At 45.1% G+C, this 26,422-nt stretch overlaps 1 protein-coding gene across 3 annotated transcripts in view; it reads right to left on the reverse strand.

Annotated features, from left to right (window-relative positions):
- LOC124233904 (serine/threonine-protein kinase WNK2-like) overlaps positions 1 to 26,422 on the reverse strand; it is a 115,575-nt gene that overhangs the window by 25,351 nt on the left and 63,802 nt on the right. For 2 of the 3 annotated variants that reach the window (XM_046651192.1, XM_046651190.1), the window contains exons 20-23: positions 4,897 to 5,720; positions 4,544 to 4,613; positions 2,014 to 2,102; positions 1,227 to 1,918 (exon numbers count right to left, since the gene is read on the reverse strand). In XM_046651192.1, coding sequence (XP_046507148.1) covers positions 1,227 to 1,918; positions 2,014 to 2,102; positions 4,544 to 4,613; positions 4,897 to 5,720 — 1,675 coding nt within the window. The remainder of the gene's footprint in view (positions 1 to 1,226; positions 1,919 to 2,013; positions 2,103 to 4,543; positions 4,614 to 4,896; positions 5,721 to 26,422) is intronic. The other variant, XM_046651191.1, reaches the window with a different exon arrangement.

Genomic DNA, 26,422 nt, shown 5'->3' on the forward strand with positions numbered 1-26,422 from the left:
CTCAGGCCCCACCCCTTCACCTCCAGGCCCCGCCCCATCTCAGGCCCTGCCCCTTCACCTCCTGGCCCCGCCCCATCTCAGGCCCTGCCCCTTCACCTCCAGGCCACACCCCCATCTCAGGCCACACCCTCCTCAGAGCTCAGAGCAGTTCCCCCCTGATTTTCTTGCCCTCACATCCTCCTGCCCCCATAGCAACCCTCACAGTGGCGGGTGGCCACATCTGTCCCTGCTCCCCCAATTCCCCTTTGCTCCTGCTGACCGTGGGCCCCTAGAATGACCCCCTTGAGAGTGCACAGCGAGCCCCGCCTCTGCCCTGGAAGGGTCCCCCTCATGCCCCCCTTCCCTGAACCCGAGCGTCTCAATGGCCACCCTGGCCCAGCCCTCAGGTGTCGCAGAACACCAGGAGGAGGAGACTATAAGCATCGGCAAGTCTCCTGAGGCTCCTGACCACCTGCGGAAGGAGAGTGGAGGGGGACTTGAGGGGCAGGGCAGGGGCCAGGGGTGAGTGTGGCTGGGGGCAAGACAGGGGTGCCGCTGGGCCAGGGGCAGGGGCAGGGGCCAGGGGCAGGATGAGGGCTACGAGGCACTCTTCCCCCACACATGAACAGCCCCTGAGCAAACCATGGGGAGCAGAGGCGTGCGCCTCTCCATTTTCGGGCCCATTACAAGAGCTCTCAGCCCACAGCCACTCCTCCCCAAGGACACCGGCCTGTGCAACCTCAGTAACTACACCGCGTCTGCTGCCTCGAGGGGGACTTCAGGGTGCAGCTGCATCTCAGCATCCCCAGCCACAGTGCAGGCAGGTGATAATTGCTGGGGAAGAGTGAGCCACCCCAGGGCCGTCCTGCTGAGGGCCAGAGGGGAGGGGAGGGGATGGCCAGAGGAGGGGGGGATGGCCACAGGGGGAGGGGACGGCCACAGGAGGAGGGGACGGCCACAGGGGGAGGGGAGGGCCAGATGGGGAGGGGACGGCCAGAGGAGGGGGGGATGGCCACAGGAGGGGGGCACGGCCAGAGGGGGAGGGTATGGCCACAGGGGAATGGGACGGCCACAGGAGGAGGGAGTTGAGCCCTTGGAGATCAAGGACCAGGCTGACTGACAGCAGGGACATAACCTCAGTCCCGTCACCGAGACTAAGCAGCACCTGGACTTCAGCTGCCCGGCGCCACCCTGACACCACGGCCCAGGCCCCGTGCAGACCTGCCACTCCGACCCAGAGGACCTACTTCTCTCGCAGACTCTGCAGCTCCTTCCTGATGTCAGCATCCTCGATCTCTGAGTCGTTGTCACTGCTGATGTAGGACGACTGGGAGTGGAAGGAGGTCACGCTGATGGTGGGGACCTTCACACCCGTCCTGCTGGGTGTCTCGGGGCCTGGGGAGTCAGCCCGTGAGGACCTATGCAGGAAGGCGGTGGCCTTCTTCATGAAGTCACTGGCCATGCCACCCGTGCTGCCAGGAAGGGAGGCGTGCTCCTGCACAGGGGGCCTCCTGCGTGGGCATTCATCCCCGGAGTCACTGGACACAGGCTCACCCGCGCCGACCTCAATGGAGGAGGCCGTCTGCGCCCGCCGCACGGCCAGCTTCACATCGGGGCTGTGGGGGGCCTCGTCCAGGTACACATCGGGCGGGGCTGAGTACCGCAGGCTGTGCGGGGAGGCCAGGGTCCACTCGTCCTGGGTGCTGACCACTGAGAACCGGCCCACGGTTTTGGCTGGCGAGCTGCCATCCTGCTGCACTGGCCACTTTTGAGGGGACCCCGAGGCCAGGGCACCATGCGTCTGGGGGTGGCTGGCCTGGCCGCCCTCTGCCATCGTGCCCAAGCAGCTCTGCATGGGCTCAGCTGAGGTTTCCCCGAGGACTCTGCCGCTCCGGTCTGTGGGCCGCAGACGTGCAGGGATGGCAGAAGCAGGGGCATCCTCGAGAAACAGGAAAAGGAAGAGGTTCCACGTGAAGACCAGAGAGAGCAAACCCCACCAACTGGCCAAGCATCACATCTGAGAAAACTTCCTACCTGGGGGGCACTGGGCCCGGTAGGCAAATCTGAGACCAGCCGTCTGTCAGGGCCCAGCGGAGCCGGCGTGCTGCTCAAAGACGACTCTGCTGCAGGAATGTCAAAATTGTTACTCAGGCTGGTGTGGAGGATAAAGGCAGGAATGGCCCAGGGCTGAGCTGAACTGCAGCTGCAGGGCAGCGGGCAGGGAGGAGCTGCATATGCCCACACAGGAGCCAGGAAAACTAAAAATACCCTAGCCCAGTCACTTCACAGGAGACGTCCTAGAACCCCGGGAACGGAGGTGTTAACCCCACACCACTCAGGTCCCTCAGGCACAGCCAGGCCCTCTACACACCTGATGGTGTCACCTCTTGCACCTGCCATCCCTATCACCTGATGGTGTCACCTGTCACACCGGCCATCCCTGTCACCTGATGGTGTCACCTGTCTCACCGGCCATCCCTATCACCTGATGGCATCACCTGTCTCACCGGCCATCTCTATCACCTGATGGCGTCACCTGTCACACCGGCCATCTCTATCACCTGATGGTGTCACCTGTCACACCGGCCATCTCTATCACCTGAAGATGTCACCTGTCACACCGGCCATCTCTATCACCTGATGGTGTCACCTCTTGCACCTGCCATCCCTATCACCTGATGGTGTCACCTGTCACACCGGCCATCCCTATCACCTGATGGTGTCACCTGTCACACCAGCCATCCCTATCACCTGATGGCGTCACCTGTCTCACCGGCCATCCCTGTCACCTGATGGTGTCACCTGTCTCACCGGCCATCCCTATCACCTGATGGTGTCACCTGTCACACCTGCCATCTCTATCACCTGTCTCTCCCTGACATACTATGTTAAAAAGGTCTTGTAGGTCCTGGAAGGATCAGAACAACAGGGCCACCCCCAACGTGCATGGAACGTTCTGCATCTCCACCACTCATCCCCCAGCATCTTGGGTGGGACCAGACATGCAGGAGCTCATCATGTCGCCTGAGTTAAAACCCACTGAGTTTTACCACAAACCGTGTCTTCACACCCCAAGGAAAGAAAGTCCTCTGTGGAAACGGGTGAAAGCGCCGTTGACTGGGCAACCGGGTGTGGGATTCCTAACCCTGCTGTTCTAGTGTCCAGGGAAGGTCTATGTCATCTGAGGCTGCCTCAGTTTCCCCTGCTACAGAGGGGGGACACACGTGCTATTTCTGACCGGCTTTCCCAGGCTGCTCTGAAGAGCAAATGACAGAGCAGAAGGAGCTGATATGTGGGAGCCCTGGCCTGAGTGAGACCCGCACACGGCAAAAGAAAGCTGTGGGCAGGCGGGGCTGCATGGCAGCCCCAAGCTGGACCAACAGGCTGCAGTGGCCGATGATGGGCCCACAGAGCCTCTAGCCAGGCTGGCAGGAGCTGCCCCCCCGATTCCTGGGGTGACCCAGACCTGCCTGTCATGCATCCCCACCCACAGGCCGTGCCTGACACCCCTCCTCACATGCCTGGGGTGAGGATCATCTGACCTCTCTTCGAATGCCTCCAGGGACAGGGGGCTCACTACCAATCACACTCCTATTTCTGGACAGCTGACAGCCAGAAAAGTCTGTCTTCTCCAAACCAGAGCCTGTCTCCTTAGAGTTCCCCCACGAGCTCTGCACCCTAGAAGGAGGGGATTCTGGAGTGGTTCCCACACTTGAAGTTACTGTCGCAGCACAAGGGGCCCACGGTGCACCTCTCACACATAGAAGCCAGGAGACGGAGTGAGCAGTCAGGTGCAACCTCTTGCTTTCTCCCTTCCACGGCACGCTCCTGCTTCACCCCACAACCCGCAGCTTCCCCAGGTTAATATCAGGTGCTACAGCGTCTAACCCCAGAGCCAGCTGCCCCCGGCCCTCTGAAGTGCCGCATCTACAAGCGAATGCAGCATTCAGGGGTCCAGCCAGAGTCCAGCGTCTCACTCCCTCATTCAGCAACCTGGGGGGCTGTGCCTGCCGCTGACGCACACCCCGGGTCCTGTGACAACGCTCACCTGGATTCTTATCTTGCTAATCTCCCAAGAAACTCCAGCTGAGAAGGAACCCACACCTTAGAAGGTCAGACCCCTTCCCTTGGGCGGAAGACACAGGTGTTCAGTCAGGTAAAGAAACGAGAGTCACAGCGCAAGTTCCCACAGACGCACAACGCCCAGGAGCCAGGAGGAAATCTGCTTCAGGACCTGCAGGACGGCCCTGCGCAAAGTCACCACGAGCATCTTATAATCTTCCAAAGAAACGGGGGGCGGGAGAGTCCCTGATCACGCCCGGTCACCCAGTCAACAGGGCTTCCACCTGCTTCCACAGAGGACTTTCTCTCCTTGGGGAGTCAACACACGGTTTGTGCTAAAACTCAGTGGGTTTTAACTCAGGTGTCGTGACGAGCTCCTGCACGTCTGGTCCCACCCAAGATGCTGGGGGATGCAGGGTGGAGATGCAGAACGTTCCAGAGCAGGGAAAGCTGGTGGCACCTCCTGCATGGGAGGTTGGGCTGGTGACCCAGGGCTCATTACCTGTCATTGGTGAAGACGCCACCTGCTCCCACGTGGCCCCTCGTGCAGGGGCCGTTTCTGACTTTTCCAACTGAGGACGAAACAGAGAGGAAGAGCCATGAGCCTCCCTCGCTGACACGTGTGCAGCTGACGAGCGAATCCTCCCCCGCTGCCCACTCGACACAGGCCCATCCTGGGCGCCCCACGCATGCGGCCACTCCTGGCCGGGTCCCGACCCTGTACACGCATGCCCAAGTCCCCACGTGCAGGGAGTTGAGTGGGGGTCTGAGAGCAGGCCGGCCCATACTGGGGGGTGGCTCTGCACAGCCTGGATGCCTGTCCAGGCCCTGCCCCCGGGCAAAGCCAGTACTCACCACAGACTGGGACGGAACAGCTGCGTCCCCCCCGGAGGCCTCTACTTGGGGCCGGTCCCCTCTCGGGGGCTCCAGAGCAAAGTCTCGGTCCCCTGCTTCCATGGGGGTCCCAGCTGAGGCCGAGGAGGTGGGCACGTGCTCCTGGTAGAGCAGAGTCCGCAGCTTCTCGTCCAGGCTCTTGATGGTGCTGTCCACAAAGCCTACCCTGGGGGGCGGGCCCTCCCCGTCTGACTCCAAGGCCGAGGGTGGCGGTGGCGGAGCGGTGGGCCCCAGCGGGGGGCTGGGGAGCTGGGTGGGGGCCAGGCTGACGGCCCCCACCGCAGCAGGGAGCAGGGGTAGGGGCTGGCCCAGGCCGGGCTGAGGGCCTCCACTGGGCACGCTGGGCACAGGGGCCAGAGCCAGCAAGGGCTCCCCCTGGGTGCTGGCCTCCCTGGCTGAGGCGGGCTCCCCCAGACCTGTGGGGAGGCGGGGAGCCTCTGGAGGTGGGGCGCAAGGCCCTCGGCCCACGCCAAGGGGCTGTGCAGCAGGCTGGGCGTCATGAGTCTCTGCCAGAGGCTGAAGGGTCTCACGCTCACTGGCCAGCCCCTGAAGGGTCCCTGGACCCCCTGCCTGCACAGCAGACCCCGTTGCTGGTACTGGCTTGGGGCTGGCTGTTGGTGTGGCCGCGTCCTGGGGCACAGTAGTCACGGGAGGGGAAGATGGCACCAAAGGGGCTGGTGCGCCACCAGGGGTGTCCCTCGGGCCTGCTTGGCTCAGAAGCTGTGGACCGGCGGGGAAGCCCGGTGTGTCCTTCAAGGACAGCTGGTCTTTACAGGGTGCTGAATCTAGAAGAAACGGGAAGAAGCCTCTGTACCGGTCTACTCTGGTCCTGATAACCTGGCACTTTGCTGGCCAAAAAGAGGTCTTCTGTGAGCCAGCGGCAGCCCGCACGCTGGTCTTCTCTCCTCTTCTCTGACGCAGGCTGCACGCGTGCGCTGGCCTATCTGGGATGCCTCCACGGGTCTGCCGAGCCCCTGATTCCCACCTCAGGCCTCTGAGCCGGCAGCGGCCCCTTCATATGAGCTAGCACCCACTCCCCCCAACCCCCACCATTCTGACTGTTCTGCAGCATAACCATCAGCTGTAACCTGCCACCTGTCTGCCTGTCCGTCCAGGCCCCCACCCGCCAGGTGAGCTCCTGGCCCTGGTGTCCATTGCACCAGCCGTTCCACAACATTGTAAAATGAGCTTTTACAACTCGGGGGTCTAATGAGCAAGCATACATACTCCCTGCCCAGAGTGAGCAGGAACCCCCTGAGCCAGATGCCACGCTTGGTGAGGTCAGCCGCTCAGAGCACCCGCGTCCTGCAGGCCTAGAAAAGGGCCCTCAGAGAAGAAACCTGGGAACCCAGCAATGGGACACAGCTCCACACATGACCCCCAGGCCCGTCAGAGCCTCCATGCACTCGGACCGGGCACGGCAAGTGGAGGAGGCAGGGGGCTGGGGTTCCCAGACTTACTTGGCCTTTGAGCCCACTTTAAAAAAAAAGAGACAGCTTTGTCTTTTTAAAACTACAAACAAAATGCATAAAACAAAAATGAAAAGCTTACCAAAAAAAAGGTAGGGGAGAGAGTGCCAGGACCCCAGACTACCTCGTGCTATCCCTCCCCCGGCAAAGGGACCCTGACTCTCACCACGCTTGTTCTCACGTGGCTGCCCTGCGAGCACGTGCTCTGCACACTGAGTCCAGTTGTGCCTGATTTTGAATTCTGCATCGGTGGACTCATACCACGTCCATCCTTTCCCGTCTGGCTTCTCTCACCATTGCACCCGGGAGAGGCATCCACGTTGCGTGTCTGTAGACTGGTTCGCCCCACCACTCTCCCACGACTCAGGAGCCATCGTGCAGCTGGTGTGCAGTGGCTTGCTGCCACTTCAGAACATCACTAACACAAACACACAGGCGAGGGTGTGCCCGTGCGATCAGCTGGGTCTGCACCCAGGAGTTCCAGCCTTCAGGAGAGGGTGCTGACGGGCTCCCCTCCCAGAGCAGCCTCTGAGCACCCCTGGGGGTTCTTACCTTCCCTGAGTCATCCTGGGGTGTAATGTGATCTTCATGTGACTTTGTTATTTGTTTTATTGTGGTAAGAAGACTCAACACGAGATCTACCCTCTCAACAAAATGTTAAGTGCACAATACAGTACAGTCAACCGCAGGCACGCTGTTGCACAGCAGGCTTCTAGAACCCTTTCATCCCACACAACTGAAACTCAATACCATTGATCAGCAAACCCCCCCCCCCCACCCCGCACCCTGGCAACCACCCTCCACTCTCTGCATCTCTGAGTCTGACTCCTGTAGGTCCCTCACAGAAGTGGAATCACACACTATCTGTCCTTTTATAACTGGCTTATCTCACTGAGCACTGTCCTCAAGGTTCATCCATGTTGTAGCAGGTGTTAGAATTTCCTTCCTTTATAAATAATGTTCCACTGTATGTATATACACATCTTCTTTATCCATTCATCCATCAATGGACACAAGTTGTTTCCATATCTTGGCTACTGTCAATAATGCTGCAGTCAACATGGGGGTGCAGACAGCTCTTCAAGACAGTGATTTTGGGGCCAGCCCTGGTGGCCTAGTGGTTAAGTTTAGCATGCTCTGCTTTGGCGGCCCAGGTATGGTTCCCGGGCACAGACCTACACTGCTGTTGGCGGCCATACTGTGCTGGTGGCCCACATACTAAAAAACATTGGAAGATTGGCACAGATGTTAGCCCAGAGAAAATCTTCCTCAGTGAAAAAAAAAAAAAAGATAGTGATTTTGTTTCCTTCAAATAAATACCCAGAGTGGGATAGCTGGGTTGTATGGTTTTTCTACTTTTAATTTTTTGAGGAAGCTCCATACTGTTTTTCATAGTGGCTGCACCACTTTGCATTTCCACCAACAGTGCACAATGGTTTCCTTTTCTCCACATCCTCGCCAGCACTTACCTCTTTTTTGATAACAGCCATCCTGACAGGTGTGAGGTGTTTTCATCTGCATTTCCCTGGTGCCTTTTCTTATGGTGGTCTGGCAGACACCCCTGCTTTCCTGGGGAGCTGCGTCCTTTTCCTCTGATCTGTGGCTGTTCTGCAGGCGTGCCGGATGAGAACCACCTGCACTGTGAGCATCTTCTCTCACTCTGTGATCTGCCTGTTTGCTCAGTGGGGTCTTTTGATGAACAACAGTTCTCAGCTTTAATGCTATCAAATTTAACCGAATCTTAGCTAGGCTTTCCTTCCGTGTCCTTTGTGAACTTCATTGTGTCTGCTCTGCACCAGGGTCATAAGGATGTCTTCCTTCATCACTTTGACATCGAGATGTACAATCCACTTGTAAGGAGCTCTGTTTACAGTATGAGGGTAGAAGCAAGGTCACTTTTCCCCCAGTGGACAGCCTGTCATCCCAACTCTTTCTTTAAAAGACTCTCCTGTCCCCACCATTCCGCGGTCAGAGCTTTCTTGTCAATCGAGACTCAGGCCTGCTCTGGTTCCTTCACTGCCCTGTTCGATGGACACTTGTTCCAGGGTCATGTTGCCACCATCAGTCACGACACTCAGCAGGACCACAGCCAGCCCCCAGAGGGTCTTCGTTTTTCCTGGCCTTTGCATTTCCACAAATATTGTATTTCAGCTTGTCAATGCCCATTAAAATATTGTCAGAATTTTAACTGGGATCCATCCGGGGAGAAGTAACGTTTGCAACACCGAATCTTCTGATCCATGAACAGGGTATCTACCTTCCCACTCATTTCCTTTTAAATTTCTCTCAGAGTTGTATGGTTCTGGGTAGAGAGGACTTCCATATTTTTTGTTAGATTCATCCCTATTTGATTATTTGGTATTACTATGTTAATATAAATGGAAATTTTCAAAATTTCTAATTTTCCAACTATTGCTGGCAAAGAGCTAATTGAATTTTGTATCTACCTACCTCACTAAACTCAATTAATTCTAATAATTTATCTGTAAACTGAAATTTCTATGCATATAGTCACTTAACAAACAGTGATAGTATATTTCCTCCTTTCGAATCCTTACAGCTTTTAAAAACAATAATTATTTAAATGCCATTAAAAACAGATAAAAACAAAATTATATTATTACCCAAAAACCCACAATAATTTCTACCACAAGATGGGAAAAGTCTTAACATATTTCTTGGAAAGAATCATAATTTGTCCCAAAACAATAATTTTAGAGCAAGGGCTACTTAGTAAAACATACTTACCTTGTTGCGTCCAAGTTTTCAATAAGGAGTAGTAATGTTACAAGGAACACCACCTCTCCTGCAGCCTCAATATGGGGTCACACTGAAAGTCAGAATCATCACCGGCTCTGAGCGTCTCCCACATGGCGTGCACTGCGTACTTACCTCCACAGATACAGTGGTGGATACTGGGACAGATAACAGAAGGCCGCCTCTCAAGTTGGCACCAACTCAAACAGGCAGAAATTTGCTTTGGAAAACCTCATTTTGAGATGAATGGCGTTTTCTTCAAAAGAAAACTAAAGCTACTGTGCCGCCATGACACCTCCTGAAACACTTACAGACAATGCCCAGCGCACCGGCTCCTAAGCTCAGCTAGAGACTGGGTTCACCTGGATGGCGCAAACGAGAATGCTGCTGGTGCCATCCCAGAAGCCCCAACCTCACTGTCTGAGCGGCGGCTCTCAGTCCTACCACGTTCTTTCTCTTTTCACTATTCCTTTCTCCCTTCTCGTCCTCTTCCCCCTCCCTCGCTGCCTCTCTCCCTCCCATCCTTCCTTACATCTTATGTACTAAGATGCACCATCCGCATCCACTCTCCAGGACCCCCAGCAGGACATGGAAAACAAGTGGGGATAATGGGTGTCCTTAGAGAAAGCATTCAACAAACCACCATTGAAGATAGTTGCTGTTATTTCTTAAACAGATATCCTTTGAAAGAATAAACACTTTGACTTCTATATCTATGTTTCTATTATTTAAAGTCATTAGTGGATGTCGAACTTTATCAAATGCTTTTCTCAATCTATTGAAACAATCATAAGCTTCTCCTTTAATTGGTACTTCTGGAAACCACCATTTCACTCTGTGGTTCTATGAGACCAGGTTTTTTTTCCCCAAATTCCACCCAAAGTGAGATCATACAGTATTTGCCTTTCTCTGACTGGCTTATTTCACTGAGCATAATGAGCTACACATTCATCCATGTTGTCACAAATGGCAGGATTTCCTTCTTTTTACGGCTGAATAATATTCCATTGTGTATATACCACATTTTTTTATAGCCATCCTCACAGGTGTGAGGTCTCATCTCATTGCGGCTGGGATTTGCATTTCCCTGATGTTAGTGATGCTGAGCACCTTTTCACATACCTGTTGGTCATTTATATGTCTTCTTTGGAAAAACGTCTATTCAGTTCCTCTGCTCACTTTTTGATTGGAATATTTGGGGTTTTTTGCTGTTGTGTGAGTTCCTTATATATTTTGGATATTAACCCCTTATCAGATATATAGTTTGCAAATACTTTCTCCCATTCAGTAGGTTGCCTTTTCGTTTTTTTGACTGTTTCCTTTGCCATGCAGAAGCTTTTTAGTTTGTAGTCCCACTTGTTTTTTTCTTTTATTTCCTGTGCTTTTGGTGCCATATCCAAGAAACCATTGCCAAGACTGATCTCAAGGAGCTCTTCTCTGTTTCCTTCTGGGAGTTTTATAGTTTCAGGTCTTAGGGTTAAGTCTTTGATCCATTTTGAGTTGATTTTTGTGAGTGGTGTGAGATAGGGTCCAGTTTCATTTTTCTGCTTGTGAATATCCAGTTTTTCCAGAACCATTTATTGAAGAGACTGTCCTTTACCTACTGACTGTCCTTGGCTCCCCGTCATAGATTAGCTGACTCTATATGCATGAGTTTACTTAGTGGCTCTCAATTCTGTTCCACTGATCTATGCTTCATTTTTACACTAGTACCATACTTTTTTACTATACCTTTGTAATATACTTTGAAATCAGGAAATGAGATGCCTCTAGCTTTGTTCCTTCTCAAGATTGCTTTGCTATTTGGGGTCTTTTCTGATTCCATATAAACTTTAGAATTGTTTTGTCTATTTCTGTGAAAGATGCCATTGGAATTTTGATAGAGATGGCATTGAATCTGTAGATGGCTTTGGATAGTATGGACATTTTAACAATATTAATTCTTCTGATCCAAGAACATGGGATATCTTTCCATTTATTTCATTCTCTTTCATCAATATCTCACAGTTTTCAGTGTACAGGTCTTTCATCTCCCTGGTGAAATTTATTTCTAAGTATGTTATTGTTTTGATGCTATTGTAAATGAGACTGTTTTCTTAATTTATGTTTCAGATAGTCTTCTGTTAGCGTATAGGAAAGCAACTGATTTTTGCACGTTGATTTTGTATCCTGCAACTTCACTGAGTTTGTTTATTAGTTCTAAGAGTTCTTTGGTGGAATCTTCTAGGGTTTTCTATATATATATGATCCTGTCATCTGCAACAATGTTATTCTTCCTTTCTGATTTGGATGACTTTTATTTCTTTTTCCTACCTAGTTGCTCTGGCTAGGACTTCCAGGATGATGTTGAATAAAAGTGGTAAGACTGGGCATCCTTGTCTTGTTCCTCATCTAAGAGGAAAAACTTTTAGCTTCTCACCATTGAGCACAATGTTAGCTGTGGGCTTGTCATATATGGCCTTTAATACATTAAGGTACCTTCCTTTTACACCTTATTTGTTGAGATTTTTTACCATGAAAAAATGTTGAATTGTCAAATGCTTTTCTGCATCTATTGAGATGATCATATGATTTTATCCTTCATTTCGTTAATGTGGTGTATCACACTGATTGATTTGGAGATGCTGAACCATCCTTGCACCTCAGGAATAAACCTCACATGATCCTGGAGTATGATTCTTTTAATGTGCTATTGAACTCAGTTTGCTATATTTTGTTGAGAATTTTTGCGTGTATATTCATCAGGGATATCAGCCTTTAGTTTTCTTTTCTTGTGACGTCTGTATCTGGCTTTGTTGTCGGGATAATGCTGGCCTGGTAAAACGAGCTTGGAAGCATTCCCTCTTCTTCAGTTTTTTGGGGAGAGTTTGAGAAAGACTGGTGGTAATGCTTCTTTAAATGTTGGGTAGAATTCACCAGTGAAGCTATCTGGTCCTGGACTTTTATTTGTCGGAAGATTTTTGATTACCATTTTAATCTCCTTACTAGTTATGGGTCCATTCTGATTTGCTATTTCTTCACAATTCAGACTTGGTAGGTTATATGTTTCTAGGAATTTATCCATTTCTCCTAAGTTATCTAATATGTTGGTACATAGTTATCCATGGTAGTCTCTCATGATTCTTTGCATTACTATGTAGCAGTTGTAATGTCTCATCTTTCAATTATGATTTTACTTATTTGAGTCCTCTCTTCTTTTCTTAGTCTTTGTCAATTTTGTTTACCTTTTCAAAAAACTAGCTCTTAGTTTTGTTGATCTTTTCTATTGTTTTTCTAGTCTGTATTTAATTTATTTCCAGTCTGATCTTTTTGTTTCCTTCCTCCTGCTAACTTTGGGCTTAGTTTGTTCTTTTTCCAGTTCATCAAGGTGTGAATTAGGTTGTTTTTATTTAAGAGTTTTCTCGTTTCTTAGTGTAGGCTTTTATTGCTAGAAACTTTCCTCTTAAAACTGCTTTTGCTGCATCTCATAAATTTTGATATGTTGTGTTTCCATTTTCCTGTTTCAAAATATTTTTTAATTTCCCATTTGATTTCTTCTTTGACCCACTGGTTATTCAGAAGTGTGTTGTTTAATTTTCAAGTATTTGTACATTTTCCAGCTTTCCGTCCATTATTAATTTCTAGTTTCTTACCATGTGGTCAGAAAAGATAATTTGATGTGATTTCAATCTTCTTAAATTTGTTGACTTGTTTTCCAATCTAACACATGATCTATCCTGGGGAATGTTCCGTGTGCACTTGGGGAGAATGTGTATTCTGCAGCTTTTGAGTGGAACGTTCTTTATATGTCTGTTAGGTCCATTTATTCTAAAGTGTCATTCAAGTCCAATATTTCCTCATTGATTCTCTGGCTGGATGATCCATCCATTGCTGAGAGTGAAGTAGTGGAGTCCCCTACCATTAGTGCACTGCTGTCTATTTCTGCCTGCAAATCTGTTAATGTTTGCTTCATATTTTGTTGCTCCAATATTGGATGCATATATATTTACAATTGTTATATCCTCTTGATGAATTATCCCCTTTATCATTATGTAATGACCTGCTTTGTCTTGTTACATATTTTGACTTACTGTCTATTTTGTCTTATATTAATATAGCTACCCTTTGCTCTCTTTTGGTTTCCAGTTTCACGGAGTATCTTTTTCCACCCTTCACTTTCAGCATATGCGTGTCATTAAAGTTGAAGTGAGTATCTTGTTAGCAGCATATAGTTTTGTCTTTTTTTTTTAAATCCATTTAGCCACATTAAATCTTTTGACTGAAGAACTTAACCCATTTACATTTAAAGTAATTATTGACAGGTAAGGAAGTACTAATGCCATCTTGCTCCTTGTTTTCTGGCTGTTTTGCAGTTCCTGTTTCTTTCTTCCTCTCTCGCTGTCTTCCTCTGTAATTTGATGACTTTCTGTAGTGTTACACTTTGTTTCCTTTCACTTTATCTTTTGTGTATCTACTATAGGTAATTGCTTTGTGATTACCATGAGGCTTACATTGAAAGAGTTATCAAAGTCTATTTTAAGCCAACAACATCAATCACATACAAAAACTACACTTTTACTTCCCCCACACATGTTTTGATGTCAATTTACATCTTTTTATATTGTGTATCCACTAAAAAGTTATTGTAACTATAGTTATTTTTAATACTTTTGTCTTTTAACTTTTATACTAGAGTCAAGTGATTACGCACCAACCATCATAATATTCTGAATGACTATCTACTCATCTTTACCAATGAGTTTTACACTTCCAAGCGTTTTCATGTTACTAATTAGCATCCTTTCATTTCAGCTTGAAGAACTCCTATTAGCATTTCTTGTAAGGTGGGTCTAGTGGTCATGAAACCCTCAGCTTTTGTTTGTCTGGGAAAGTCTTTATTTCTCCTGCATTTCTGAAAGACAAGTTTGCTAGTTAAAGCATTCTTAGTTGGCTGTTTTTTTTCAGCATTTTGAAATATCATCATCTCACTCTCTTCTGGCCTCCAAGGTTTACGCTGAGAAATCTGATGAAAGCCTTTTGAGTGTTCCCTTGTATAAAATGAGGGCTTTTTTCCTCCTGCTGTTCAAAATACTCTTTCTTTGATTTTTGATAGTTTTATTATAACGTGTCTCAGTGAAGTCTTGTTTGGCTTGAATCTGTATGGAGACCCATGAGATTCATATCCCTGGATGTGCATATCTCTTCTTAGATTTGGGGTTTTCTTAAATAAGCTTTCTGCCCTTTCTCTCTCTCTTCTCCTTCTGGGACTCCTACAGTGCAAATATTACTTGCTTGATGGTGACTCATAATTCACATAGACTTCCTCCACACTTTCATTCTTTTTTCTCCTATTACTGGATAATTTCAAATGACCTGTCTTCAAGCTCACAGGTTCTTTCTTCTGCTTGATCACGTCTGCTGTTGAAACTCTCTACTGCATTTTTCATTTCATTTATTGAATTCTCCACCTTCAGAATTTGTTTGGTTCTTCTTATGATTTCCATTTCTCTGTCGAACTTCTTGTTTTTTTCATATATTGTTTTCCTAATTTTATCGAGTTGTCTACCTGTGTTTTCTTGTAGTTCACCAAGCTTCCTTAAAACAATTATTTTGAATTCTTTCACAATCTGTAGACCTTCAATTCTTTGGGGTCAGTTACTGGAAAATCACTGTGTTCCTTTGGTGGTGTCACGTTTCCCTGCTTTTTTGGTGCTTTAGGTAGCCTTGTGTTCACGGGTGTGCATTTGATGGAGCAGTCATCTCTTCCTGACTTTACAGACTGGTTTGGTGGAGAAAGACCTCTGCCTGCATGTGGTGCCGTGATTTCACCTGGGCGGGATGTGGTAGTTCCAGCTGCAGGGCAGGCCCAGCAGGGAGGTGTCTGTGCAGTTCCCGCAGCTGAGGTCAGCACTGGCAAAGATGGCGGGGTCCTCAAGTGCAGGTGTCTGCAGCAGCTGTGAGGACTGTTAGGGTCTTCAGGGGCAAAGGCTGCTGGGCACCTCCAGATCTCCTTCTCTGCCATGGGGGATGTCGTGGCTGAGGGGATCCTTCTTGTCTCCAGGTCCAGCTTGTGGGCACCCTTGTGATGGTGGTAGCACTGGCATCTGATGTGAAGGTGCCCATGATGCAGAGACAGAGCAGAGGTCTGGAGTGCAGGTGCTCACAGAGGCATGATGGCTCCAGGTCCTAAGGCGCTGGCTAGCCCACAGCGGTGGGAGCTCCAATGTCTCGGGTGTGAGTGCAGAGCTTCCCTGGAGCCAGGGTCTGGAGCATGGGTGCACCTGGAGCAGCCAGGGCCCTGGGGTCTGGGGTACACACAGCAGGGGGCAGGGAAGCTGGCAATCCTGGGCCCAGGGCAGCACCACAGCAGCATCTCCCTCCATGGGGGGGCTCTGTGTCAGCAATGGCTGTTGGCTACCTTGATGGCAAAGCCGCCAATGCCTTCTGAGGAGAAGGCCACTGGGGTCTATGCCAAATAGCACACTGGGGTTCTCTGCAGTGAAAGCTGTGGGGAGCCCACGGCTGCTGTGGGGCTGTGGAAGTCCTCAGCAGAAAAGGTTGATGGGGTCCCCTGTAGGGCAGGCCATTCGGGACCTTGATGGCACCTGCCACGTGGCAGACACAGATCCCGACTCCTCTTTGTTTCTATGACCGGTCATCTCCTGACATCTCAGCTAAGCCAACCTCCCCAGCAGTCCTTTTCGTGCAGTTATTCTGTTTTTGCTCCATGCTGTCACATCTTCTTAATTGGACTCTTTGCCCTGCCAGGGCTGTTTCCATTTATGGATAGATGTCTAGTTGTGGTTTTTGTGGGGGGACGAAGGCTGGTATCTCCTACTCTGTCATCTTGGTGAAGTCAGTCCTCCTCTTGTCTTCTGAGGGGTCTCTTTCCCTCTGTCTTTTAACCTCGGCAGAGTTCTCCAGTCCCCACATGAACTCCTTTTGTCCTTTCCCTTGCTCTTGACAAGCTTCACCTCTTTTCCAACATTTGGGTCAGTCCACCTTTCTCACTATCACGAACATTTGTCAGTAATGACTCTGCAGCATCCATCCCCCCTCATTGTGTGACGGCAGCCTGAACTTCCCCCATGGAACAGCTGCCCCTACTTTCCACTCCAGTTATGTGCACGTAACCGGGGCGCGAGTGGGTCTGCGCACTGCCGTCACCTGGCTGCGTGATTGCTTTAGAGATGGCTATGACTCCTGGGTGGCGGACTCAGGCCCAGAGCTGCTGAATCCTTCTGAAAAGAGAGAATTCTCTTTTCTGCCTGCACTTGAACCTGGAAGGCTGGACGCTGAGCTGTTCCAGTAATCTCACACCACAAAGGGTTATTAAGTGTGAAAATGGTTTTAATTACTGATTCAATTTTTTAAGTGTTTACAGCACTGTGCAGGTTTTCTGTTTCTTCTTACATAAGTTTGCTAAGTCTGTCTCTCTAGGACATCATCCATGTTAAGTTTTCAAACTTATCTGCATGGAGTTACACATAATATACTCATCTTTCCCTCAATGTTAGATTGTCATGATGTCCCTCTTTTTCATCCTGATATTGATCGTGCCTTCTCTCTTCTGTAATCAGTCTCCCCAGGGGCTTACCAATTCTATTAGCCGTTTCAAAGAACCAGCCTGAAGCTCTGTTGATACTCTATTCTATGTTTTTCTTATACTTCATTAATTCATGCTCTTAGCTGTCTTATTTCCTCCCTTCTCTTTACTTGCGTTCAATTTTCTCTTCTCTTTCTAACTTTTTCAGTGGATATACTTTGATTATTGATTTTTAGCCTTTCTAACATATGCATTTAAGGCTGAAAAGTTTCTGCAAAACATAGCGGTAGCTGCATCCCACAAGTTTTGATAAGTAATATTGTTATTTGCATGATTGTCGTATTATCATTCAGAATGTTTTCTTAATTTCCATTATAATTTCTTTGCTTCATGGGATATTATAAATGCATTTCTTAACTGTCAAATGTGTGAAGACTTTTTAGGTAGCTTCTTGTTTTTAAATTCTAGCTTACTTCCAACTAGGAGATGCATGTTAGAGAACATGCATTGAATGATTTTGATCCTTTGAAATTCACTGAAATTTGCTTTATGTCCTGCATATGGCTAATTTAAAAATTTTCCATGTGGACTTGAAAAGAATGTGTATTCTTCAACTGCTGGGTGTTCTACACACAGAACAAGACTGCTAATTTTATTACTGAAATCCTTTATATCTTTATTGATTTTTGTCTTTCTGGTCTAAAGGTTAAAACTCCCATGATGATTGTGGATTTCTCTATTTCTTCATTTAGTTCTGTTAATTCATGCTTTATATATTTTGACGCTTTTATTAAAGACACGCAAACACAGAATTATTCTGTCTTCCCGGAGAGCTGAACTTTTCACCATTATGTTTGTGCCTTACAGTCTACTTTGTCTGATATAAAAAGATCTCCACTTGCTTTCTTTAGGTTAGCATTAGGTTAGTTAGCATTAGGCTAGTTAGTATTAGGTTAGTTACGTAGGTTAGTTAGCATGCTCTATCTTTTTCCCTTTCTTTACTTTTAATCTTTCATAGTCTTATATCTTAGTTTGTTATTGGTTTGTTCTCTTTTTTTTCACATTTGACCTTTGATATTTGGTTCATTTACATTTAATTTAATTACTGATCTATTTGGGCTAAAACTACCATCTTGCTAATGACTTTCTAAGTGTTCATCTCGTTCCCTTGCCTTTTGTTTTTAAAGACTTCTTCCCCACTTCACCCCTCCACTGCGAGTGGGGAGTTACGTGCTAATTCAGTCCTCACAGGGGATTCCAGAGACAACACGCTTTCTTGATTTTGGCTCTCTTCCCCAACAACGCAAGAACCTGTGGGCCCTATGAGTATAATTTCCTCCCCTTGATGAATATGCCCTTCCTTTCATGTATTTTAACAGAACAAATATATTTCAAATCTCAGAAAACATTATGTTTTTATCAGTCAACATTCTTTTAGACCTACCCATGTATTTATAATTCCTCTTACTTTTATACCCTCTCGCATTTCTGACCTTCTTCCATCTGGGGTCACTGTTCTTTTGCCTAAAAATATCCCCTCTAGTGTCTCTTCAGTCAAGATGTGCAGGTGACGAGTCCCGTTGGTCTTTACGTCTTCTTCACTTGTGTAGGATCCCATCACTGGGTGGAGACTCGAGCTGGCACTCATTTCCTTTAGCTCTCAGCAGTAAACACGGCACCTCCTGAGACGGGAGCTGCTCCTTTAAAGGCACCTGCTTTTTCCCCAGCATGCTTCACATTCTTCTGTGTGCCACTGGTTTTCAGTACTTTCACCACGACACATTTACATGTAGTCCTTCTCTCTCTCAGAGTTTGGAGGGCTTCTCGAATTTTGCCTTAATGCCTTTCAACTCTCCTCAAACTTGATTTTGTCTCATCCTTCTGCTTTCTGGGACTCCATCTGTTTGGATATCATATGTTTGACCACCTCATGGCAACTCCTGTATTTCCTAGCTCCTCTTTTGTATTTTCCATCATTTTCAATATCCTTATTTTACCATAAATATTTTCTTTTGAGTTACCTTTCAGTTTGCTAATTCTCTCTTTAGCCATGTACAAACCATCCAGCACAATCTTAATTGTAACTATTGAATTTCTCAGTTCTAGAATTTCCACTTAATTTCTTTTCATATAGTTTCCAATTCTTTGGCAGAAAATCACTCTAGGGCTGGTCTGGTGGCATAGTGATTAAGTTTGCATGCTCCACTTTGGCAGCCTAGGGTTCGCAGGATTGGATCCCAGGTACAGCCCTACACACTGCTCATCAAGCCATGCTGTGGTGGTGTCCCACATACAAAATAGAGGAAGAACTGGCACAGATGTTAGCTTTCCTCAAGCAGAAAGAGGAAGATTGGCAACACGTTAGCTCAGGGCCAATCTTCCTCACCAAAAAGAAGAAAAAAAATCATCTAACCATTTTTCTCTTTTAACAGGGTAAGCAGACACAGTAACATCTGTCTCGTAACTCCACTATCTGGACCCCTGAGAATCTGCTTTCCTTAATACTAGTGTTTGGTTTTTAATCAGTTTGTTGAGGTATAATTGATATGCACTAAATTGTACATATTTAAAGTGTACAGTTTTCTAAGTTTTGACACAGGTATATAAGCAAAACTTTCACCAAAATCAACAATGAATATATCCACCATTCTCCCAGATATTTTTTCATGAACTGTATAATCCATCCCTCCCTCCTTCTCTCCTGCCACACCTCATTCTCACACAACTACTGATCTGTGTTCTGGCCTCACAGATTAATCTGCATTTTCTAGTCTTTTATGTAAACGTGATCATATAGCATGCGTTCTTTTTTGTCTGGCTTCTTCCATCCAGCGTAATTATTTTGAGAATCCTCCATGCTGTACTGAACAGCAACAGTTTATTCCTGTTATTGCAGAGCAGGGTTACATTGTACGGATAAACCACAACGTGTTCATCTGCTCACCTGCTGATGGACACCTGGGCTGGTGCCAGGTTCGGGCTATTATAAATAAAGCTGCTACGAACGTCCTGTATGTGCCTTTGTATGGACATCTGCTGTCATTTCTCTTGGATACGTACCTAGGAGTGGAATGACTGGATCCTACGCTAGTTGTACATTTATTTTTAAAAGAAATTACCAAACCGTTTTCCAAAGTGGTTGAACCAGCATATAAGAGTTTCAAATCCTCACCAACACTTGGTGTTTTAAGTTTTAGCTATTTTAATTGGTGTGCAATAGTGATATCTCACTGTGGTTTTAATTTGCATTTCTCTACTGAATAACTCTCTCTCCACATACTCATTTGGCACCCACATATCTTAGGTGAAGTGTCTGTATAAATATTTTTGTTAGCTTGCTTATTTTCTTATCATTGCATTTTGAGAGTTTCTCATGTTATCTGGATAATATGAAGTTTATTATTATTACATATATGGTTTGCAAATATTTTCTCCTAGTCTCCAGCTTCTCTTTCCATTCCTTTAGTTTCTCAAAGAGTAGACATTTTAAATTTGATGAAATTCAATTCACCAACTTTTTTCTTTTGCAGATCATGTACTGGTGCTCTAAGAAACCTCTGTCTAACCCAAGACCACACAAACTTTCTTCTATGTTTTCTACTGTAAGTTTCACAGTTTTCAGTTTTACGTTCAGATCCACATCCCATTTTGAGTTGATTTCAGCACACAGTGTTAAGTATGGATTGACATACATATGACCAACTATTCCAAGACTGAAAAAATTGTCCTTTCTTCACTGAATGTCCTTTGTGTGTTTATAAAAAAAACTAAGTGTCTCTCTGTGTATGGGTCTATTTCCTCACTCTCTTTCACTGATCTATTTGCCCATATTCACACCAATACCACACTGCCTTGATTCTTATCGTTTTACAATAATTCTTGAAGTTAGCTAGTGTTAGCATTCCAATTTAGTTCTCCTATTCCCAAATTCCAATGTCCTTTGCATTTTCAATGAAATTCAGTCAGCTTCTCAATTGCTACAAAAAGAGTTCTGGGATTCTGATGGCAGCTGCACAGACTTTCTCGATCCGGTGAGGCAGAGTTAACACTGGAAGAACATGGTGTCTTCTCACTGATGAAGAGGTGCTGGTTTAGGTCCTCTTCAGTTTCTGTCTGCACTGTCTTTTAGTTTTCACTGGACGGGTCTTACGGATATCAGGTTTAGCTCTAAATTGTTCATATATTGTAAAGAATAGCTGTTTTAAAATCTCAATTTTTGATTGTTGCTAGTATATTGAAAGACCATAGAGTTTGTATATTGATTTTGTATCCTACAATCCAGCTCACTTACTGGTTCCAGGATCTTTTGTGGAGATTTCAGTGGTCCTTCTTCACTATCATATTGTCTATGAATAAAGACAATTTTAGTTCTTTGTTTCCAACCTAGATGTCTTTTATTCCCCTTTCTTGACTTCTTGCACTGCCTACAACCTCCAGTATAATGAAGATTGGAGGCCGTGATGGCAACATCCTTGTCTTCCTCCCGATTTGGGGGAAGCTGCCAGTCTTTCACCAGTGAGTATGATGTCAGCTGTAGGACTTGTACATTCTCTTGGTCAAGTTGAGGAAGCTCCCTTCTCTTCCAAGTTTGCTGAGGATGTTTATACTTGTTGAATTTTGTCAAACGCCTTTTCCACATTTACTGTGATGATCATATAGATTGTTTTCTAGTTTATCAATATGGTGAAATATATCCCTTTCCTATAGCTTTTTGAGCACATGGAATATAGTTGCAGCAACTGTCTTAATGTGCTTGTCTGTTATTTCTAACAACATGTCTGCTAGGGGTTGGTTAGAATGCGGAATTTTTCTCATATTTTCCTGACTGGTAATTCTGCCTGGATTTCAGACGATGTAAAATTAACCTTCCTGGGTGCTGGATGAATTTGTATTCTTATAAACACTCTCTGCTGTGGGATGCAGTTAAGCTACTCTGGCCTTCTCTTTTCGGTTCTTTCTCTTAAGATTCGTTAGGCGGGACGAGAACATTCAGTCTAGGGCTAACTATTGTCCTGATGGAGGCAAGGCCCTTCTCTGGACTCTCCCAATGTCCCTTGAATTGTAAGGCTTTCTAGCTAACTCGTGGGAAGAGACATTTCCAGGCCCGTAGGAGTCCTAGTACTGTTCCCTCTAATTCCTGGGAATGGTTCATTTCCTGGCATTGCCTGGTTTCCTCACACACAGTGTTCCGCAAAATAATCAAGGGGAATCCTCTGCCCCTCTCCAGACTTTTCTCTTTGTGCTGCCGTCTCCTCTCCAGAACTCCACCCAGCAAACTCCTGCCCCCAGGTCTCCCAACTCTCAGGCCGGCCTCCTCTCCACAGGGAGTCAGCTGAGCTCCACCTGGGTCCCTCCTCCCTGCTCTGTGGTGTGGAAACTTCCTCAGGGCAGTCAGCTGAGAGGATCAGAGTCTTTTCAGTCTTGCAGGGATCAATGTCCTTCATTGCCTTATGTTCAAAGTCTGATAAACATTGTTTCATATATTTTGCATTTTTTGGTTGTCTTCTGAGGGAGGAGAAATCCATTGCCTATCACCCATCTTGGCCTAAAGCAAAAGTCTGAAGGTCCCTTTGATTGTCTGCTGTCGCTGCTGCTTTTCTTTCATGCTATCTTGCCTCATTATCTCCCTGGTTATATATTTTTTCAATATATGTAAACTTTTTCTTTTTTTACTTTCTAAATTATCATACTATAAGATGGACATTTTCTTCAGGTGTAGAGTTCAAAGAATTTTAACACACATATATCCATATAATTACTATCACAATCAAGATACAGAACTCCATCACCCAAAAAAAAGACTCCCGTGTGTATCCCTTTATGGTCACAGTCTGCCCCCACCCCTAACCCCTGTCAGACACTGCTCCTGTCCTCTATCACTGTCACTTTTTTAAGAATGTCATTACAAATAGGATTATACAGTACGTAGCCTGTTGAGACTGGCTTCTTTCACTCAGTCTTCCTTTGAGGTACACTCGCGTTGTTGCATGCATCAACAGTTTGTTTCTTTTTCAAGGTACCACAGTTTGTTTGTCCATTCACCTGCTGCAGGATATTTGGGTTGTTTCCAACTTGGGCAATTAGGCAATTATGAGTAGAGCTGCCAGGAGCATTCATAAATAGGTGTTTGAGTGAACACGGCTGTCATTTCTCTAGGGTAAATGTTGAGGAGAGAAATTGTTGTGTCATATAGTAAGTGTATCTTTTATTTTAAAAATGCCAACAGGTTTTCAGAATAGCCATACCATTTTGCATCCCCACTAGCAATTTATGACAGACGGAGTTGTTCCCCACCATACCAAGACTTGACACTGTCAGTTTAGCCACCCTATCAGTGTGTGGTGACCCTTCACTGTGGCTTTAATTTGCACATCTCTGGTAGTCAGTAATGTTGAATGCTGTTTCACGTGCTGCCACCCTTATATTCTCTTTGGTGAAGTGTCTGTTAAGTCCATTGTCCCTTTTTTAATTGAGTTGTTTTCTTACCATTGAGTTTTGAGAATTCTTTATATATTTTGGGAACAAATACTATGTTGAATATGTGATTTGCAATTATTTTCTCCTAGTACCATGCCTTTTCAGTCTCTTGACAATGGTTTTCGCAGAGCAAAATACTTTTATTTTGACGATGTCTGATTTATCCACTTTCTTCTTTTATGGATCATGCTCTTGGTGTCAGGTCTAAGAACTCCTTGGCACAGGAAACAAAGATTTTTCTCCAACGTTACATTTTACATTTGGATATATGATGCATTTTGAATTAATTTTTGTATAAGATGTCAGACATAAGTCAGAGTTCAATTATTGCACATGGATGACCAACCACTCCAAAACTAGTTATTGAAAAGACATTGAGCTGTTTTGCACCTTTGTCAAAAAACCAAATGGCCCTATTTGCATGGGTCTGTTTCTAGGCTCTCTTTTCTGTTCCGTTTATCTATGTGCCAGTCTCTCTGCCAATACCACAGTGTCCAGATCACTGTAACATTATGATAAGTCTTAATATTGGGTAGTGTGGTCCCTTCCCACTTGATTCTCCTTTTTAAAAACTGATTTGCTATTTCAATGATCTTTGCATTTCCATACTAATTTTAGAGTCAGCTTGTCTAGATCAGCAAAAATATCCTGCTTGAATTGTTATTGATATTTCATTAAATCTACGGATCGCCTTGGGCAGAACTGACATTTTTACTATGTTGAGTCTTCCAATCCATGAACACAGTATGTTTCTCCATTTATTTAGGTCATCTTTGATTCATTTCATCAGTATTTTGTAGTTTTCAGCATACAGATTCTGTGTATGTTTCGTTAAATTTATAGCTACGTATCTTTTGGGGGGAGCTAATGTAAATTATATTCTTTCGATATTTTAGTTTTCAATTATTCACTATCAGCAAATAGAAATATAAACTTATTTGTGTGGGTTGACCTCGTATCCTGTGATCTTGTTAAATTCACTTATTGGTTCTAGGAGTTGTTTGTTTAGTTTCCTTGTGATTTTCTCCATATAAAAATCACATTATCTGCAAACAGACACACAATTTTAATTCTTCCTTTTCAATCCATATGGCTTTTATTTCTGTTTCTCATCCATCTGGAATATGGCTAAGATTTCTAGTTCAGTGTTCAATAGGAACGGAGAGAGTGACATCCATGCCTCGGTCCCAGTCTCAGAGGGAACACATTTGGCTTTTCACCACTAAATATGATGTTAGCTGTTTTCTGTAGATGCCCCTTATCAGGCTGAGAAAGTTCCCCTGTCTTCCTAGTTTGCTGAGCAATTTTATCATGAATGGATGTTGGATTTTGTCAACAGCTGATGCTTTTTTTGTATCAGCTGATACGATGTTTTTCCCTTTGTAAGGAAGAGAAATCCCCAATGATATTAATATGGTGGATTAACTGATTTTTTAATATTGCCTTCCCAGGATACACTCCACTTTGTCACGGTGTATTGCACTTTTTATATATTGCTGGATTTGACTTGTTAATATTTTATTCAGGATTTTTTCCCTCTACATCCATGAGAGATTTTGGTCTGTCATTATCTTTTTGGGCACTGTCTTTGTCTGGTTTTTATATCAGGGCAATGCTGGCCTCATAAAACGGTGTGAGAAGTGCTCTTTCTATTATCTGGAAGAGATTTTGTAGAATTGGTGTTAGTTACTTTTTCAAATGTTTCATAGAATTTACCAGGGAAAGCATTTGGGTCTGGAAAATTCTTTTGGGGGAGACTTTTCACTACAAATTCAGTCTTGTAATAAGTATAGGAGTGCTCAAGTTATCTATTCCGTCTTGGATGAGTTTTAGTAATTTGTGGCTTTTGTGGAACTAGTCTCTTTCATCTAAGTTGTCGAATTTAGGTGTGTAGGTTTGTTTATAGTACTCATGACTATGATTCCATGATTATTATCCTTTCATGCAGGGTCTGTAGTGGTATCTCCTCTTTTATTCCCAACACTGGTATTTTGTCTTTTTCTTTGTCAGTCTTGCAAGAGGAGGCTTATCACAGAATTAGCTTTTTGTTTCATCGTTTTTTCCCAAAGAATTGGTTTTTTGTCTCATGGTTTTTTCAATTGTTTTTGTTTCAAATTTCATTGATTTCTGTTCTTATCTTTCCTTCCTTCTGTGTGCTTTGGATTTTGTTCTCGTTTTTCTGGTTTCTTGAGATGGAAGCTTGCATTATTGATTTGAGAACTCTTCAGCTAACCATTTAATGCTATAAATTTGTCTCTACTGTTTTAGCTGCATCCCACAAATTTAATATGTTATATTTTCATTCTTGTTCATTTCAAAATGTTTTCTAATTTTCCTTGAGACTTTTCCTGACTTAAAGATTTAGAAGTGTTATTTAATTTTAAAGTGTTTGACAATTTTTCTATCTTTGTTATTGATTTATCATTTATTACGTTATATGAGAGAACATACTTGATATAATTTCAATCCTTTTAAATTTGTTAAGTTTTGTTGCATAGCTCAGGATATGGTCATTGGTCCATGTGCGCTTGGAAAGAATATATATACTCTGTTATTGTTGGGTAGAGTTTTCTACAAACGCCAACTTGACAATGATGTCCAGATCTTCTAAATACTTGCTGATTTTCTGTCTACCAATTTTATCTGTAACTGAGAGAAGAGTGTTGAAGCCTCCAATTACAATTTTGGATTTGTCTTTTTTTCCTTCCAAAGCTTCAGTTTTGAAGCTTTGTTGTTAGGGGCATTCATATTTAGGACTGTTATGTCATGTTGATGAATTGACCTTTTTATGAATATGTAGGTTTTTTTTATTCCTGCTAATTTTCTCTGCTCTGATGTCTATTTTGTCCAATATGGAATAACCACTCTAGGGGTCTTCTGCTTAGCACTTGCGTGGTATATCTCTTACCATTCTCTTTCTTTTAACACCTATATCATTCTATTTGAAGTTTCTTGTAGACAGCAAATATTCAGGTCAAGTTTTTTCTTAATCTATTCTCACAGTCTCTGTCTTTTAATGATTTACATTTAATTCAATTATTGGTTTGGATGTAGGTCTAAGATTTGTTTGTTTCCTGTTTTTTTCTTTTTTTAAAATCCTGTTTCTCCTGTCTTTTTTTTGGGTTATTTTAATTTTTTTCATATTCTACCTTAATTTATTCACCATGGTTTTATATATTTCTTTGTACGATTCTCTTTTTTTTAAGTGAAGAAGATGGACCCTGAGCTAATATCTGTGCCAATCTTCCTCTATTTTACG

The sequence above is a fragment of the Equus quagga genome, unplaced genomic scaffold (genome assembly GCF_021613505.1).
Source record: "Equus quagga isolate Etosha38 unplaced genomic scaffold, UCLA_HA_Equagga_1.0 270_RagTag, whole genome shotgun sequence".
In the NCBI taxonomy this organism is placed as follows: Eukaryota; Metazoa; Chordata; class Mammalia; order Perissodactyla; family Equidae; genus Equus; species Equus quagga.